The sequence below is a fragment of the Mercenaria mercenaria genome, chromosome 18 (assembly GCF_021730395.1).
Source record: "Mercenaria mercenaria strain notata chromosome 18, MADL_Memer_1, whole genome shotgun sequence".
Lineage (NCBI taxonomy): Eukaryota > Metazoa > Mollusca > Bivalvia > Venerida > Veneridae > Mercenaria > Mercenaria mercenaria.
This window is the reverse complement of record NC_069378.1, coordinates 15,106,662-15,125,473: the sequence shown is the minus strand read 5'-3', so window position 1 is coordinate 15,125,473 and position 18,812 is coordinate 15,106,662. Positions and strand designations below refer to the sequence as shown.

At 32.9% G+C, this 18,812-nt stretch overlaps 1 protein-coding gene across 3 annotated transcripts in view; it reads right to left on the bottom strand.

The window, feature by feature from the left end:
- Positions 1–18,812, bottom strand: part of LOC123537972 (dipeptidyl peptidase 4-like) — a 242,045-nt gene that overhangs the window by 176,297 nt on the left and 46,936 nt on the right. The window contains exon 1 of one of the 3 annotated variants that reach the window (XM_053529933.1): positions 5,656–6,158. The exons of the other annotated variants lie outside the window; for them this stretch is intronic. Coding sequence (XP_053385908.1) covers positions 5,656–5,838 — 183 coding nt within the window. The 5' untranslated portion in view covers positions 5,839–6,158. Of the gene's footprint in view, positions 1–5,655; positions 6,159–18,812 lie in introns of those variants that run through there. 3 annotated transcript variants of the gene reach the window in all.

Genomic DNA, 18,812 nt, shown 5'->3' with positions numbered 1-18,812 from the left:
ACAGTTTATTTTCTGAGCGGTAAATAAGGGTTATATTCTGTTTTTGGTTAATTCCCGTTAATAGTATCATAGTACATCAAAGAATTAATGTGAAAACAAAGTCAGTTTAGAATATCTTCATTATATTTCCTGTACCTGTGTACTTATACATGTCACCTATTCTGTCATGTTGTTGAATGTTTTACAAACGTTTGCATTTGAACTGGTGTTTTATAAAGCCTGCAAATATATTTTCAGGTAAGTGATAAAACTAAGGATTTTAATGTTGTGAGATTATTTTAATTGTACAAGACGCCGTAAAGTCATGCCTGTAAGTGCATGTTGTCCATATTCAAATGCAATACATCTTTGTGTAAGTAATACATCAAGCACTTTACAACTACAACTTATGACATCGTTTCCAGGAAAGTGACTAGTTAATGGGTCTGGAATCAGCAAAGCTGCATAAAAGATGCACTTAAGACAAACACAAGTACAACTATAATAATTCTATGATCAGAGAGATCGCAAATAAAAGTGTTCGCTTTTAGCAATTATACGGAGATTTCCTTAGTCAGTTACAGACTGAATACTGTAGGAGCGGACGCAGTGTTCAAGAAGTAAAAAAGTCTGACTATGAAAAAAAAGGATGTAACGAGCTCAAGCCTAAGCTTTTCGAGCTAAAATTGAAAACATTTAAATAATAGTCCGTGTACATGTGTATTACACAAACCAGGGTAGCTTCTGAAATTGGTGCGTCGTCTTTGTTTAGCAATATCCTCCCCCTAAAATTACTAACATTTTGGAGGTGTCGAACGTAACAACACATGTTGATCTACAACGTCGTGGTGTTGGTGCCAGACAAATTCGTACTTTTTAATATGACACTTAAAGAAGGTTCCCGGGGGTGTCTCTTCCATCCTCTTGCAGAATACCTACACACAGTCAAATGTAAATTATGGTGCTTCTTCACAGCATCTCTGCCATTTTGGTTCTGTATTTTATGCACTAATTGGTGAGTAAGAAGAAGTTTATAAGCAGCAGGAAGCATTATTTATACCCAGTTCAGCTACAGGAATTTGCTGTTTCTGTCAATACTTTTTGTACCGCTATAATATAACACGAAAACTTACGGTTGTTTATTACTGTAATATAACACGAAAACAAGTGTTTTGTACAGACCACATGTGCTACATTTTCGCCCATGGTAGAAACAGTTCTCTCAAAAAAATACAAAAACTGTAATTGTCTACTGGATGCCAGATAATATTTCATTTCTTATGTCTGCAATTGTTTTTGTTGTTCTGACATGACAAGGTACAAGTCATCTGAGGATCTACATAATGCCAAACAACGTCTTTGAGACAGGCCAATGCCACGTTTGTGGTTTCGTTTGAAAGTTCTTCTACAAAAATTTACATTGAATATAAATAAAGTAAATTGGACATCCTTTTGACGATAACTTCGCTCCATAACCTATTAACATCTCTTGTTGAAAATCTAAGTACATACCGGACTTTAGTAAGAAATGTTCATGTATTTAAATGCCTACAATTCAGGATGTTTTTAACACAGTGTGTAAAACAAAACTTAACATCATCATAGTTTGAATAGGTAAGATATTAGATATTCTAAACATTCCTTATTTCGAAAAATAAAACATCACTGCACTTAAAAACAACAACTCTTACACGTATCTCCAGTCAAAAACATGTAATGTATAATTGTTTTATTTTCGGTCAGGAAATCTAATTACTACGGACTGGCATTGTTGTGATAATTTACTGGGCAAAAAAGGCAAAACTATGTAATTGTATGTTTTGTGGTTGTCCATAGACTTCAAATGTTCAAGTTATGTTTCCATATTGAATCGTATCACTGCATGCCCTCCTGGTTTTTTCACCTGGTTGATAAAATGTCTTTCTTCTGATATTCTATCTACAGGATAAGCACTGGTAACAGGAGTATATTCTTATGTATTATTTCTGTACAATGGCATTTTTGTGTTTTTCATATGAGCCGTGCCATGAGAAAACCAAACAAAAAACAAGAGCTGTCTCCATAGGATGACACATGCCCCCGATGGCACTTTGAATGAATAGTTATGGCCGATGTTAGAGTTTAGGACCTTTGACCTACGGAGCTGGGTCTTGCGCGCGACATGTCGACTTACTGTGTCACACATTCATGCGTAGTTATTTTAAAATCCATGCATGAATGACAAAGATATGGACCGGACACGCCCATCAATGCACTATCATGAAAAATGACATTTAACGTCTAAGTGTGACCTTGACCTTTGAGCTACGGACCTGGGTCTTGCGCACGACACGTCGTCTTACTGTGGTACACATTCATGCCAAGTAATTTGAAAATCCATCCACCGATGACAAAGATATGGACCGGACACGCCCATCAATGTACTATCCTTTAATGTCTAAGTGTGATCTTGACCTTTGAGCTACGGACCTGGGTCTTGCGCGCGACACGTCGTCTTACTGTGGTACACATTCATGCCAAGTTATTTGAAAATCCATCCATCGATGACAAAGATATGGACCGGACACGCCCATCAATGCACTATCCTTTAATGTCTAAGTGTGACCTTGACCTTTGAGCTACGGACCTGGGTCTTGCGCGCGACACGTTGTCTTACTGTGGTACACATTCATGCCAAGTTATTTGAAAATCCATCCATCGATGACAAAGATATGGACCGGACACGCCCATCAACGCACTATCCTTTAATGTCTAAGTGTGACCTTGACCTTTGAGCTACGGACCTGGGTCTTGCGCGCGACACGTCGTCTTACTGTGGTACACATTCATGCCAAGTTATTTGAAAATCCATCCATCGATGACAAAGATATGGACCGGACACGAAAATTGCGGACAGACTGACAGACCGACAGACCGACAGACGGACAGACGGTTCAAAAACTATATGCCTCCCTTTGGGGGCAAAAAAAAAACAACAACACTGTTTGTAAAACAACATACATCTGGGAAAACCGACACTAACTCTCCATTAGCAAGAGCACTCTGATATACTTTTGTCTATCAGCTACTTTTATTCTATACAAAGAATATATATAGAAAACATAATGCGCCATACGAGAATTATTCAGTGATCAGTTGCTTCATGTCTAATGGGTAAATGTCAGAAAAATGATATATAGTTATAATAACTTTCCTGCATGTACACAATCACAGTCGTCGTGTAATATTAGTAATATCTGAACATTTAAAGAAAGTAAAGAAACCCAGGTGTTCTTTCTTAGAGTCTGACAATATAATTTAAATCAAGCTGCGCCTCCGTTTACATGAAACTATTATCAATAGCTTTTAAGAAAATGGCAAATAAGATTGTTTACAACATGATAATTTTAGATCTATTAGGCAAAACTGTTAAATGTAATTTTGCAATTTTGCAATAATTCATGGTGGAAACTGTAAAATAATGTTTTAAAGTCTGCGATATGTGAGGTAAAATTGATGACCACACCTTTTATTACAGCTGCTGAACTGGAAATTACGCTTCTCATTCGACAGGTACATTTACAGACTTCATAAATTACCATATTTTTCACAATCAAATCACCAAGAGTGATTTTACAACATCATTTAACCCTTACCCTGCTACATTTCTATAATGAACGTGTCCATCTTTCAATTTGGACAGTGCCTTTGACTGTTAAAAGGGGTGCTTACAAAAAGATACTGACTGAATGGCGAAAAGTGCAGACCATGATCAGACTGCACGGATGTGCAGGCTGATCTTGGTCTGCACTGGTCGCAAAGTTAGAATCACTTGCCGCCAGCAGGCTAAAGGTTATAACTTCGAATAACTCCATTCAAAATGGCTGGCTCTGTATATATTTCATATACCTGAAATAATACATTCTGAATTGTCTTGTAAGCTGTTTTATGATACCAGTAATTCTAGCATAATTCTTAAAGCGGATAGCAAAACAGACTTGAGAAAGGCTCTTTGATGAAAACCTAAAATGCAAGTCATAATAACGCAGAAAGCCTTGAAACATTTTATATGATTAAGACGACATTAGAAAATTCGTTCCGACAATATGCCCAGTGTATCAGGTACAAGCGAGTATTTTGAAACAAACGGGTAATTTTGTGACTTTTATCTTCAGACGGATACATCTGCGCAATTATGCGTTTCTTCTTAATGACATTTTATACAAGTACAAATGCCTTTTAGCGCTACACTGTAAAAACTGGTGTTTTGAAATTAAACACTTTTTAAAACACATTTCTGTTACACTTTTAAAACATGTTACCAGCTTAAACATGTTACGTGTTTTGGTGTAAAACACAGGTGTTTCCATAGGAAACGCTAGTGTTACCCTATTAAACACCAATAAAACGCGTCACACGTTTTATTTCAAAACACTTTTAAAACATGTTACCAGCTTAAACATGTTACGTGTTTTGGTGTAAAACACTAGTGTTTTCATTGGAAAACGCTAGTGTTACCCTATTAAACACCAATAAAACGCGTCACACGTTTTATTTCAAAACACGTAACACGTTTTATTTCAAAACACTTCTTTGTGGCACTTTTAAAACACCAAACACCTTCCGAAAACACCTCATGTGTTTTAATTCAAAACATGGAACGTTTTCATTCAGATTCCACAAATCGGTGTAGGCGATACCTTACTATACCATAAAGAGGGTGGGTGAGGTAGCTAAACTTTAAAACAAATTATTTAAACGTATTGACGACTAACCCTGAACAGTTAGATCTATATTGTCTCCGAACACGACACAGCAATAGATATACCGTTAAATATGAAGCACATTATAGTAGAAACTATACTTGAGATGAGATTTTCCAAAATATAAAAATAGCCTGAGCACTGCACTCGTCGTACATGAACCGCCAAAAATGTGAATCTCTGAATCAAAATCAACCGCTTACCTACAGTAAATTATCGCATAGATACTTAAACTTTATATTATATTTATGAAATATTTCATATAAGAAAAATAGTTTATAGCATTATTCACCACTTTCTTGTAACTAAACGTTCTATGACGTCAAAACATTTTAGAGATTATTTGGTGTACTCGTTTTGCACACTACACTCACACCAGTAAAACAGTTGGCGTTTAAGTGTTTTGCACTTCCTCGAAAATCAGCTTGAAAATTTGTTTTTTTTTTTCTGATTGTTTTGGTGTTTTGTTTCGTTTATGACAGTTTCAATCTGCTGCCTATCATACTACGACATTTCAATAACACCAATGATTTATGAAAAGAAAACGAACCGTTTTCAATTAAAACACTACCGTTTTACGTTCAGCGACTAAACATATGTAAAACACATAGTGTTTTGAGTAGAACAGATGTGTTTAGATTAAAAACGGAGATGTTTTGTTTTCGAACACCGGCAAAACGTGTTACACGTTCCCATTTTTTACAGCGTAGATCCTGAAACACAAATTTTATTTGATCTTTAATTAAGATCGGATTAATTCATAAGCATGCTAGGTGTACATTTTAAAGCGTTTCAAAGTACTGAGATTAGACATTGTTACCTTCTGAAGACAGTATATATGTATAATAAAGAGAGTCTATTTTAAATAAAACACATGTCCCAGATTTCAAAACGCTAATTATTGTTGCTTAAAAACGATAACAAAATCACCTACCTCTATGTCGACTAATTCTTTTGTATGTTTATTCCTTATTTCAACCAAACACGGATCCTTTATTTTTCTAACTGGTATATCAACATGGATTTTTTTCTCCTGAAATTTGATTCGTTTTGAAAAGAATTCCGAGTTTTTCAGCCGGCGGTGAAATGAAGCCGTTTCTCGTAATCGGCCCATCATGTTTAATCCTTTAATTTGCACTTGTGGTAAATTTTCATCTGAAGCTCATATTATCCTTTATCGACCTTTTTTTATATATTCACATATCTGTCAGTAACTGTTGACTGATTTGTATTGTTGTAAGTGCCAAAGGCGCATTAATGTTTTTATGTCAAACACTGTTATGCCATATGTATATTTTAGACATAAAAACACAGTTCAATAAGAATATTCCTTAAGCTGTAAATTTGCTTATTTCTATGTAATGATTATGTTTAACAACTGTGTTTTTAACACAACTCTTGTGCAAAATGATTAACTCTAGTTTATCCCTGCAGTGTCGTTTCTATCACGTTGAACGTTGAAGATATGAGTTAATCGATGTTCGCCTTACCGTATTTGTCTGACATTAATAGTTTTATTATCGTCATATTCCATGTGATAACAAGCATAACATGCTGAACATTATTATCTTCTGATAATCTCATATATCAAGCAGAACTATTGTTAAAGAAAATATGTTACTGTTTAGTGAAACAGCACAGTACTTATTAAATACTTGACTGTGCATTTAGATGTATGAATGATAAGTTAGAAATGCCAAGAGGGTTTCAACTATGTTTTGATTGCCAAAATATCGCTAAAGATGCGACTCGTTGCACTAGAATGAACATTTGATTTCAAATAAAAGTACATATACATACACAGAAAATAATAATGATATTTAATTAAGATGTCTATATAAACACTACCAATGCTAAGTTCGTTTACAAACAGAACGGTATCTGTTGTTTCAAATCATGTGATTATTTTGTGTACAAAACGTATTCCACTTCCTTGTCTTTCAACCATCCGTAATTACGTCCTTACATATGCGATGCAAAATTATACAGTCACGCAAAGTATAAAATCTATTTGCTTGTTTAGAGACAAGAAATTTGTCTTCTCTCAATACCCCTGGTGACGCCTGGGCAAGACGCTACTGTGATAGTCATAATAGCATATTCATTATGTTTGTTTTTACAGAATGATATTTTAAAATGTAAATGTAAGCAACATACGAATTATTACAATATATCGGATTAAGAAAACGTATAACTAACACAAAAATGTTTAACATAAGGGAAACTTCCCGTTCGGGAAACAATCTATGGATTTGTCCTACTTTTTTTCATACTAGATATAGTACATTGCTTCCCGTTCGAGAAGCAAAATCACTATCTTTTACTTGTTTATTTCAAAAGGCTTGATGCAAAAGACTATACATTATGCCTTTAATTTCTAAATTTCTACCATTCATTCGTTTTTTAAATGTAACAACATTTTTTTATTCAAAGTTTGGATTTCTGTAAACATCGCACATGTTTCCTCTTCTGGGTTGCTCTCCTACCTATGTTCCTTCTAGGAACATTGTTCAGTTTTGTTTTGTATCAGCATTTACGTAATATGAGATCACTACAGTTAACTGACTATTCCATCAATCTAAATGCAATGAAATGTAAACTTATATCTCAGTTTACCTATTAAGAAGTTGAATTTTCAGGAAACTGTAATATTAAAAATTCTAAAACATTGAAAAAATATTTGAACAATAGATATTTAAAAACCATCTTGGATTCACAATTTAATAATACCATTTATAGTTTCATGCACCGAGTCTTCTGAAAAACAACAAAGAAAATATAGTAAATTTGCTTCCCGAACGGGAAACAAATCAATATTATTAGAATCAAGTTTCTTATTTGCGAAGTTAGGAAAATCCCACAGATTGTTTCCCGAACGGGAAGGTTCCCACTTAGGACAAGAAATGAGCCAGAACATTGTATAATATCGAAATAAAATTATATGATTTCCCGTACTGAATGAAATTTAAGGTATATCTTACAAAACAAGTGACCTAGTATTGTAGTGGCAATACAGAAGTCCCCAACCGGTATAAACCTTTGTCAGTGTTCCACCCTTGTGGTTGCTGGCAACAGAGTTTGGGCTAAAAATTCTTCAAGGCATTTAGGAATAATATTTACTCAAATTTCAATAGGAACCTTGACCTGCAAGTATAGATCATGTACGTGACACACTGTCTCATCATGGGGAACATTTGTGTGCAGTACTAAGATAATCAATCAATGCACATAAAAGTTATCGAGCGGAAACAACGGGTCATGTGCGTGATACATAGTCTAAGCATGGTGAACATTTCTGTGTAGTAATAAAGAAAAAACCCTCAATACAATTAAAAAGTAATGGGGCAGAAACAACTTTTTACTTGACCTTAAACAGTGTGACCTTGACCTACAAGCATAAGTCATAAACATGCATAATCTACATATTGCGCTCACATAAGTTTCATGAACCTAGCTTGAATACTTTTTGAGTAATTGCAGGATCCAGACTTGTGGACGGACAGACGGACTTCAAAGCGTCGAAGCATATTTTGGAATGCAATAACCAATTTCCTCCTTACTGCACTGTTTAAAACAGGAAATTATCTTAATACCTCATACAAATTATTGATTTGAAAAGCACGGGTAAATCACTTCCATTTGCATTTTGTATAAATCTCTATGATGACCGTAAATTGAAGATTCTTTTATCATACAAATGTGATATGTACATTTTATTACATTAAAGTATTAAAATTAGAATTAAAATTCATTCTTCCGATATTCCGACGTGTGAGGTAAACCATTTTTTTTTTTACTTAATTTGGAGAACCCATGTCCAGGATTAATACTGTGTTTTGAATTAGTTCCTTGGAGCTACACAATAATCTCTCTTTTTACCTGGAAAACGTAATCAAAAATATGAATTAATACTGAAAATCACATTCACCAGGGAAATATCGTGCACTGCGTAAATTAAAATCCTGACATTGGCAATGTGTATCCCCATCTCTCGTTACTGCTTTTATCTTTGAAGATAACTAGTTACCTTTCGGTCTAAAACTGTAAACAATCTCTTTTCCACTTTGCCAAAAGTCAAAAGCCGGAACATGTAAACATGTTTTCAGATTTGAATATAATTATTCATATACATGGCATTGTTTATATCCAAAATATATGATACGAATTATGATTTATATACAATGAAGCAACACGATTAAAGCTATACGCACGAAGTCAAACAACATAATTATTCTTAAATAATTTGCCGTCCATCACTTCTCACACTATGTGAAATATGATGATACCTAACATGTAACGTGCAGATAAAAGAATAAAAACGAAACTGTGCGATGAATACATAGTGACATCGGAAAAACTCACGACTAAAGGCGCTTATGGAGAAGAGACATCAAGAAATCGATTACACAATTATGACAGTGTTGCCGATCTAAATACTTTCTAGTTTTCAACAGATGCCAACAGGTAGACAACATTACATCTTGAATACATGGACATTTACACAACATGTGCAAATATTTCCCCAAAATATCTCCTTTCAGAAGATATATTAGTCGTTTCCTTTCACGTTTTGTTTTAATGAACGGTTCATTTACACTTCGTAATAATTAACTTTCCGTTACTGTTTTAATTTTGTGTAATATTAATTGCTTATCAGAGTCGAACATCTGCCAGTAAGCAAGTTAGAGCTTTGGATAAAAACATGTTACATAAAAGATATACCATAAGCATCTTTCACCAATTGTTTTAACATTTGATATTAACATTCAACGAAGCTGAATATCCCCTGTAACCAATTACATGCAGTGACTGGCAAATTAAATTAAACTCACATTGTTGCTGATTACATATTTATTCGGTGTGTGCTATCATAACCTATCCCACTACTTATTACCTTTGTGAGAGGAATCAATATCGAAACGGATTTAGATACAAAATATTGAAAGTCTGGATTAAGCAGACGGTTCAAACATTGTCTAAATGAAATGAGTTTCGAGAAAAATTTCAAAATAAATTCAATGTATCAGTGTTTCTAATGTTGACTGGGAGAGAGTTCCGTGGTCCAGACAGTTTGTGCGCAAATCTTAGATTATCTTAGATGTTGCAACAGTGTCTTTTGATCTAAGGCTGCTTGCTCCTAATCAGCCTGATAAAGATTTAGAAATGATCATGTAGAGCATTGATTGATGGGGCAGAACTTTGTTCTGTAATCAGTATCTTACGAGAAGCCAATTGAGCTCATTCAACATAGACATAAATAATTATGACAGGACGTGCCGTGTTTTAGACTTGTTGTTTCAGACATTGTCTTGGGAATACCACTAAACAGTGGAATTATTTCAACCAATTTAATATTTACATGTAACTGAAAACTAGCACAAATATCTTCACAATGACACAATGTGAATACGTGATATTTATATCTATCTGTGTATGAATTTTAAACTTAAACAGCTTCTTCTAGCTTCAGTAAGTGTATTCAGTTTAAAAACCAAAATGTAAATACTTTTGGTTCATCATAAGTATGAATAAAAATCGTGTAAAGTATCGTTTTGGATTGCGCATACTTCAACCCTTTAACATATATCCTCAGGAGTTATGAGTATCTTAAGTAACAATCTGTACATTTATCAATACCAAAGAATTTTAAGTCCATGTCATGTATATCTTATCCATATGTATTATATAAACTGTTACTATATAAATGTATATCCATTTAAAGGAACAGCTCAGTTTGGGCCATGACTTTCATACCTACCTTTTCAATATGACATTTAAGTAAGGTTTCAGGTGTGTCTCATCTCTTGCAGGATATGGAAAATCTAATCTACATTAAAATGTTTTTTTCATCAACGGGAACACCTTACCATTCTCGGTTCCACGTCTTTTTCACTAATTGTTAGTAAAAGTAAGAATGGGTTTTTAAGCAGCAGGAGACATTATTTCTATCCCGTTCAGATACAGGAATTTGCTTACGAAGTTTCAGTCAAAACTGTGATTTGCAAGCTTCGTAATAATAGAACATTTATGGTTCTGTATTACAGTAATGTTATATGAAACAAGTATTTTTTGTGCCCACATATGCTACGTTTTCTCCCGGAGGTATATATAACCACAAACAAAAACTGTAATCGTCTGCTTGCTGCCAGATGATAATTTTTTTATGTCTGGAATTGTTTTTGCTGTTGTGACATGAAAAGTTACAGGTCATCTGGTTGTCTACATAATTTAAAACAACATTTGTTAGACAGGTCAATGACATTTCTGCTTTCATTTTCGTTTGTAAGTTCCTAAATAACTACAAATATACATTAAATGTGCAACTCTACACATCTAAAATACAGACCTCTTAGAAATGTTCATGTACTTAAGTAGCTACAGTTTTATCTCTTAGTAAGTAAATCATTTTATTAGAGCAGGAAACACCAAATTTGTAACAACCTGATTAAATTTCTGTTTAGCGCTTTCGTATTCGCCTACCTTATCTATTTTCTAGTAAAACCACTAAAGAAATGAGAAATTTAGTCCTTAAGTAACTTTGATTGTAAATTCTCTTGAACACTTTCTTATTTACGAATAAGATTTTTTTTTGTGAAAAAGAACGTTATTTAAATATACGAGAAGTGGCCAAGAATAACTTGAAATCATTTATGATTTCACTAAACAAACACAATGTTCCATGCGAACGTCATGGTCCACACTGAAGTACATAAGCTATACATTGTTAATATCTGACATTGTTCTATATAATGTACTGCAAGCTGTCTTCTTTATTTACAATAATTAATCGTACTGGTATTATAATAGCAATATTTGGAAATAACATGATAGAAATCTTGGATAAGCGAAACACGCTGAATTTGTTTTGTCAAACAGCTCATGTCTGCTTTTGTGTCAGATATAAAATGTAGTGCAAGCCGGTGTTTTAAACGCAATGCTTTTTCATACTGGAAAAGCACTATTTGTGAACAAGATAATCTGAGAATATCGGCATTAACTCTCCATTAGCAAAAACATTTTGACATACTTTCATCCATAAGCTACATTTATTTTATACATAAAATGTATATAAGACAACATAATGCGCTATACAAAAATATTCAGAGGCAAGCTGCTTCATGTCTAATGGATAAATGTCAGAAAAGTGATGTATAGTTATAATAACTTCCTGCAAGTAAACAATATGTGTCGTTATGTTATATCATATCAGTAATATCTACAGTGAGAGTAAAGAAACCGATTTGTTCCCTCTTGTAGTCTTACAAAATATTTTGAATAACGCTGCGCCTCCGTTTACATGAAAAAATTATCTAACTGAACCCATTTAACTACAAATCAGCTTCAAAAATTAAACAAACTGTAACTCTTTGACAACTTACTATATATATGTTTCTGTCAAAATATGTTGGGAATATTTTAAAAATGACAAATTTATGTCTATTACTATAACAGGTAAAATCTGTGTAGTTTAATTTTACAATAATTCGTGGGTGAAACTGTAAAATCATGTTTTCCGATCTACGATATGTAAGGTAAAATTGATGCTGGATTGAAAAAGTACACTTCTCACTCAGCAGATACAGATTTCATTGAATTGCAACATTTTCTCAAAATCAAAGCACCGGAGTGCTTTGAAATAAACAACGCCATTGCTTCATTCAAAATGGATGATTCTATATACATTTTATGTGTCTGAAAGGATACAAGTTTGTTTGCCTTGTAAAGTGTTTTATAGAACTGGTAACTCTAGCCTAATTCTCAATAGGCTGAATAGGAAGGGCTCTTTGATGAAAACCTAAACTGCAAAGTTCATATGCAAGAATGCATGCTGCATCGACAGTTAAACATCTTTATAGGAAGAAGAACATACAAGAAAATTCATCTTGACAAAGACAATCTTCTGTTCTGCTCCGCATTTGAGATAAATGCGAGAGCATTAATTAATTTTGAGGCATTTTTGTGACTTTGATCTTCGTCTTAGGTATCTTCTTATGTGTATACCTACGCATATATGCATTTCGTCCTTATGACATTTTTCACATTAGATAAAAATGCCTGTTAGTGATATATCCTGAAATACAAACCAAATTTAATCAATGCTTTTGACTGGATTTATTCAGAATTATGCCAAATGCACTTTTAAAACATTTCAGTGTACTGTTGACTAGACATTGTAAACCTTCTTAAGTACGTAAGAATTGGGCTAATCGGATTAAATTAAGCAATTGTCTCAATCTCAAAAGGGAAAAACGATAACAACAAAAATCACCTACCTCTATGTCAACTAGCTCTTTTGTATGTTTATTCCTTATCTCAACCAAACACGGATCCTTTATTTTTCTAACTGGTAGATTAACATGCAACTTTTTCTCCTGAAGTTTGATTCGTTTCGAAAAGAATTCAGAGTTTTTCAGCCGACGATGAAATGAAGCCGTTTCTCGTAATCGGCCCATCATGTATGATATTTTAACTTGCACTTGTGGTAATTTTCAGGTCTTACAAACTCATTTTATATTCGCAGATCTGAAGTTCTGTCTACCTTCTTAAATATTCAAATGTCTGTCAATTTCTTGCCATAGTAACCTTTTAATGTTTGATTGTTAACTGATTAGTACCAATGTCTGTACCAAAGACATACTAATATCTTTTATGTTTAGTAATGTGTATGTATCATTAAGACATAAAAACACAATTTACATCAATTAGGAGATCCCACAAGGTGTAAATTTGCTGAATTAAATGTAATGTTCAACAACTGTTTTAAACACAGCCCTTGTGCATGTTAATGATTAACTCTGGTTTATCTCTTCAGTGTCGTTTCTACCACTTTTGTTGTTTTGAAATAATGCTTTTATCGACGCTTACCTTGTCGTATTTGTCTGACGTTTGTCAGTTTTAATACCGTCATATTCAATTTGATAACAAATATAACATGAGCCGTGCCATATAGTGGCTTTGCGACCAGCATGGATCTAGACCAGCCTGCGCATCCGCGCAGTCTGGTCAGGATCCATGCTGTTCGCTTTCAAAGCCTATAGCAATTACAGAAACCGTTAGCGAACCATCAGCGCAGTCTGGTCAGGATTCATGCTGGTCGCAAAGCCACTATGTTGGTTTTCCCATGGCACAGCTCAACTGTTGTTACTATCATCTGATAATTTATTTATATCATCATACTTTTAAGAATGTGCTAGTCTTAGTTGCAAAATAGTGTAAAGTTTGTGAGCATTAGGTTTCAAAGAATAGCGTAACTTCACTAAGTTTGCATTAGATAATTCTGCAGAAATGCAAGAGTGTTCATCTTTTTTAATTGCAAGATATTTACGTGTGACATGCAATAGCATGAATTTGATTTACTTAGAAAAATAATAAAAAAAACAAGAAATCATACTGATATTCAATCAAAATGCCTATGTAACACAATCAGTGCTCAGAACGTTTAAAAACAGAATGTTATCTGTTTCAAAAGTGATTACCCTTTGTACTTAACGTATTCCACATTCTTGTCTGTGAACCATCTGTAAAAACGTCCTTATTATATGCGATGCTAAATCATACAGTCACGCAATGTATAACATTATTTGTTAGTGTTGAGACAAGTAAATTTATCTTCTCTGTTTTTCCCTGGTGATGTCTGAGCAAGACACAACTGCGATAATATGTATTTCTACGAAATGACCTTTCAAAATGTAAATGTAATCAACAAACGAAGTATTAAAATATATCGGATTAATAATACATATTTTATTAAATGTATAACTAAAGCAACGGCATTTAGCGTTATTCGTGTTTCAGTTAGGAATCAAAATTCAAAATATTATATTATATTGTTGCGATGTTTTTCTTAATGTGTACAGGTATTAACATTTTATATATCCGAATGAAACTCTTTATATTTCGTATGAACAGAGTTGCATTTATAATTATTATCAAGACATTTCAGAAGTGACCGGACTATACATGATAATTATATACACCATTGTGAACCAAAGATATTGTTTTCTAAATTTTCACTGTTCATTTTGTTTTAAAAATGTACTAATGAATTGTTATTCAAATTTTGGATTTCTCTGGCAGATAAGATAAAGTTTGTACATTTTTTTTCTCTTCTAGATTGATTTCCTGCCATTTTCTAGGAACTTTATTCAGTTTTGTTGATATCAGCCCTTTCGTAATATGAGGAGTATAAGTGACTTCCCACATATTTACAAGCAAATTAAAATCTATATATCTCAGTTTACCGATTCTGAGGAAACTTTGATGACTGGAAATTCTAAAACATTAAAACAAAACTTTGTACGATAGAAATTTAGAAAAAAATATCTTCTGTTGGCAATGGTGTTTTTTATTTAATGATACCATGCATATTTTTATGCAACGAGCCTTCTGAACGAAATAAAGAAAAGATAAACTAAGTGATGTTGCTTCCAAAACGGGAAACAAAATACTATATTTAGTATCAATTTTCCTGTTCGGAAAGTAGAAAAAAACATAGATTGTTTCCTGAATACTGTTTTCATCGCGCATAAAACAAGAAGAAATGAGCCAGTTTAAAATGTTATGATTTAAATAAAATTTAAGGTAAATCTTACAAAAATATGTGTTAAATTGAACTTCATCTAAAAAATTGTATTTTCAGAAAGCAACAACCAGCACTATTTAAATTGTAATACACGATATTATCTTATAAATAAACCTAATTGAAAAACACAAGTAAATGTTTCACATCTCTTTCATTTGCATTTTATATAAATCCCTACGATGCCCGTAAATTGTAGACTAAGAAAAGTCTTGTCTTTTATCCTACTAATGTGACATGTAGGTTTTGTGACATTAAATCATTAGAATTTTGAAAAATGAAGACCTCGCAGTCTTCCGATATTCCGGCGTGTGAAGTAAATCATTTATTAAGCTGTTGCAGAATTCATGTCCAGGAGTAATGACTATGTTTTAAATTAGTTCCTTGAAGCTACACAATAATCACTCTTACTTCCGGAAAACTTAATCAAAAATATGAATTAATACCAAAAATCACTTTCACCAGGGAAATATCGTGCAGTGCGTAAATTAAAATCCTGACATTGGTACTGTGCATCTTCATCTCTCGTTACTGCAGCAGGAAAAGGTTTTATCTTTGAAGATAACTAATTACCATTCGGTCTAAAACTGCTTCCATTTTGTCAAAAGTCAAAAGCCAAAACAAGTAAACATATTTTAAGGTTTGAATATAATCCTTTCAATACAAGACATTGTTTATATCCAAATTCCAAAATATATAATACGAATTATGACTTGTAATATGCTGAAGCAGCGCGATATAAACTATACACACTAAGTCAAACGACATATTCTTAGATTACTTGCCGTCAATCACTTCTCACACTATTAAAAGTATTATGATTTCTAACATGTAACTTGCAGATAGAATACAAACTAAACTGTGCGATGAATACATTGTGACATCGGGAAAACTCACGACTAAAGGCGCTTATGGAGAAGAGACATCACGAAATCGATTACACAAATATGACACATGCAGAATTCCTCATAATTTCTAGATTTCAACAGATGTCCACAGGTAAACAACATTACATCTTTTATACATGGACATTTTCAAATCATGAGCAAATATTCCTCCGAAATACTAGAATCTCATTTCATATTATACAATATACCAGTTGTTTTAATCACAGCAACAGTTTCTACATTTTGCTCGATCTACGTCAATGATATAAATCACGCACTTCGTGAATTACGGCACTTCCATTCACACTTCGTAATAACACAAACTTTCCATTAGTGTTCCTGTTATACTTCTTTAATTTTGTATGATTAATACTCAATTAGAATAATTGTCAGACTGGAACATCTGCCAGTAAGCAACTTTCAGCATTCGATAACAGTTTAGTTACAGAAAAGACATAAGAAAAGAATCTTTCTCTAAAATTTGTATCATTTGATATTAAATATAAAATATATAGAACATCCTAATCACATATAAAAGAAATAATTAGCAATTAAATAGCATGTTGAAACTTTAATCAATCATGCTGTGGCTAGTTATATATTTATTTAGTGGCTTTGTCATAACCTGTGCTACTGTCCAGCCCAGCGAATGTTTCAAAAAGTTAATATTAATAATAAGTAAATTGATGCACATTCTCAGAATTAAAGAAACACGTAACAGATAAAATAGTACAATTCTAATAAAATGTGAAGGTTTAGAAAATACCTGTTATTTAGAAATTGCACACACACACACACACACACGCACACACACATACAAACAAAAACGTGATTAGAAATTCATAAAGGTAAAATTGGAAATCCTATAATGAAAAAAATAACAACAAAAAAACTTGCAATGCAAATGTAAAAAGACCCAGAATATTTCAAAGCATTTGATAAACATTCAACAAAATTTAAAACTTATCTCAAAGTGAGATAAAATTCATTAAAGGTAATTCTACAACGTATCATTACTTGCTCCAAAACAAAACGTAATATGATCAGACATTGAATGCAAAATACGTGTCAGAGAAACTCCTTTCTCAGGCCTAAACGCTTTTTTGTATCTTCAAGTGTTAAAGGTTTCTTGTCTGCTCCTCAAAAAACTTAAAATGCGATTTCATATTATACATATAGATATAGCATGTGCCGTCCACATTACTCAATATCAAACACTGGTGCAACTTGGAGGATATTAAAACTTACGTGTGTGGTGTCGCCGCGAGAAAAGAGCAGAATCAACTCATTGTTGACTATCGAGTTTAAAATGTATATAACAGATAGAAAACTTCCCTTCTTGTATTTTGTAAGTAGCAATACTATTAAAAGGAATTCATGCTTATCTGTTTATCCAAATGTCAAACAGAAAAAGCCCCTGTAAAATATCGAAGCCACCCATACAACTCCTCCCATGGATATAGGGAAATGTGCAAATGTATACACGTAAACATCAAGTGATCACGTGTTTATATAAACAATAATAAATGAATAAAAACACAGTGGCAACAAACAGACAAAACACACATGAAGAAGGAACATAACACCGCATCTTCTTAGAAATGTTCGTGGCAAAATCACCGTCGTGGACTTTTAATTATTTTAATGACGTCAAACGATTACATTCATCTGTTACAAGACAGTGTAACTTAAATTTTCCAAGCAACCAAACACAAATACGGTCATGTAAAGATATATAATTTAGAGCATTCAAATCGTAAACGTGTATACTATTTAAGATATTTTACTTGGACAAAGTTCAGGAAAAATACGTCTTGGCATATACTTTCAAGATAATCTTAAGCGGAATACTCATTAAACGTGTTTGCAAAAAAAGTAGCATCTGTATTCATATATTTTGTTGTTGTACAGAATCAAAGATTTTTTTAACAGTATCATATTGAACTTCGTTTTAAAAAGCATATATTCAACCACACCTGGATTAGTGTGCTATTATTTGGGGAAAAACGTCTATAATTAACACAAAAAAATATAAAAGCTGTCGCACTATTTTAGGTAAGGAGTTTCAAGATTTTGATCAAGCTTTGAAATTACTTAATATTTAAAGATTTGATAAGCGTCTTTTTTCCAGAAGGCATGTTTAATGTATAAAGTGTCAACTGGCTTACATCCTTCTTATATAAATTAAATGTTTCTGCAAAAGCCACAAAAAATAACATATCCTTAACATTGCGTTCTAATACAAACTTAAAGTTTTATATGCCAAATACAAACTGTGAAATATTTAAAGGTAATCTTTTATATTCAGGGCCAATTGTATAGAATTGTTTGCCAATAGAAATCAAAAGCTCATCTGCATTGCCAGGTCTTACATTTACCTGTATAACATGGATCAATGAATGAATGGACTTTAATGCTAACTACATTTCATGTTGTTTTTTGTTTTGTTTTATGCATATATTATTTCTTTGATTTATTTTAAATATTTGTTACTATAATCATAATACTGTTCATTCTAGTCCTAAGAAGGTCCCATGGAAGATTAGCTTAGCTAAATGGATTACCCTCTATAAATAAATTTTTTACTTACTTATTAACCTACTTACTTACTTGCTAACTCAATGA